Source organism: Cynara cardunculus, unplaced genomic scaffold (genome assembly GCF_001531365.2).
Source record: "Cynara cardunculus var. scolymus isolate 2C unplaced genomic scaffold, CcrdV1 Un_Scaffold_9329, whole genome shotgun sequence".
In the NCBI taxonomy this organism is placed as follows: Eukaryota; Viridiplantae; Streptophyta; class Magnoliopsida; order Asterales; family Asteraceae; genus Cynara; species Cynara cardunculus.
In genome coordinates this window covers 500-2,068 of record NW_020204875.1, presented here as the reverse complement: position 1 = coordinate 2,068, position 1,569 = coordinate 500, and the positions used below count along the sequence as shown (strand labels likewise).

The window sequence follows — 1,569 nt, the reverse complement described above, 5'->3', positions numbered from 1 at the left end:
TTATTAACTATTAATAAATTAAATATATATTATTAAAAATAAATTTTTAATATTGATCTATTAACTTAGTTTTAAGGAGTCAAATATAAGATATTATATGATTTGTGTGTATGGTTTAATGATCCTCAGATTTTATTCATTAATACAAAACAATATTTTCCAGAAGCATATTTTTATTGAATTAAATAATCACATAACTGTTTTTGTATAATTTATAACTTTCAAAAATCTCGTCCCCTAAAATTATAGATACGAAAAGTATATATATATATATATCGTCGTCAATGCGATTTGGTGGTACAGTGTGGGTAGACGATGCTGCCGTTGATCGGCAACAAAATCCGGCAATTCATATGCAACCAGAACTTCACCGAACCCAGCGGTCCAACTCTCCATCTCGTCCTTGAATTCCCTTTCAAGAAGAACGGCATCGTCGTTCCCTTCTCCAACGCCTGTTGCGTCAAATCCTGTTGCGCCGGTTCTAATGGAATCGGCGATGACTCCACCACGTAACTCAGCTCCTTCGTCGTGTTCTTTCGTACATCGAACGGATCCGCCACCAATTGCGCGATGCTCAGCCCGTGGTAACGGAGGATGAGTTTTGTGTTGTAGTAGGTGACGTGTGCTTTGAGGTTATGGTTCTCGGCTTTTATAATGAGTATTAATCGGACGGAGAGAACGCCGGTTTGATCGTACATGACTTCGTCGAGACGAGCGGCGTTGACGTAGAGGAGAGGTACTTTAGGGCGGATGGCGAGGTATCCGATGAAGACGATGATGCCGGCGATGATGACGATGATGGCTATGATGGCGCAGATGAAGGCTAAGAACCAGATCAAGGGATTGGTACGGCGTTGGGGGCCGAGCACCGGCGGTTTTGGCATCGAGAAGTGGGACCGCATGGAAATGTATTGTTTATTGAGAGGTAGGTAGAGGGTGGTTTTGAAGGGAAGGAATAAAAAAGTTAAGGTACGTTACCCATATGTAAAGCTACTCTCTGACATCTTCTTCTACAATTAGAATCTTCTTCTTCTTTTTCTTTTACTTGTTATATCATCCACAGACACGGAACACAAGCTTTTTAAACCAAGGGGTCGAACCTAAATCTTATAAAGTGTCGTATATACGAGTATGGTACTATGGTATGCTTCAATGTAATGGACATATATGTTTAAAAAATACACTACTTAAAATTAGGGCCGTAAACGAACACGAACGATAAACGAATGAAATTTTGTATGTTCATGTTCACTCGTTAAGAAAATGTGCTTGTTTAAAGTTGGTTAATATTCGTTTGTCAAGATAGATGCTCTTCTAAAGCGCAACTCATTGGTAATAATTATTTAAGAGAATACGAGAACGGCCAAATTACGTGCAAAATCATGTGATTTCAGGTCATAGGGCCAAGTCATATGAATCATATTTGATTTTGTATGTGATGTTAATATAAAATCACATATGATTTGACCGCTTTCTTATTTTCTTAAATATACGTTGTTCTCATTTGAACCCGACTATGTGTGTGTGTGAGATGTGCGAATGAGATTAATCATTTGAGAACCCACGAAA

General features: G+C 38.4%; 1 protein-coding gene across 1 annotated transcript; it reads right to left on the bottom strand.

Moving 5' to 3' along the window:
- Nucleotides 1-281: 281 nt before the first annotated feature.
- Nucleotides 282-884, bottom strand: LOC112505256 (NDR1/HIN1-like protein 12). Its single transcript, XM_025109190.1, has one exon. The coding sequence runs from the start codon at nucleotides 882-884 to the stop codon at nucleotides 282-284; it is 603 nt and encodes a 200-aa protein (XP_024964958.1).
- Between the last annotated feature and the right edge of the window lie 685 nt (nucleotides 885-1,569).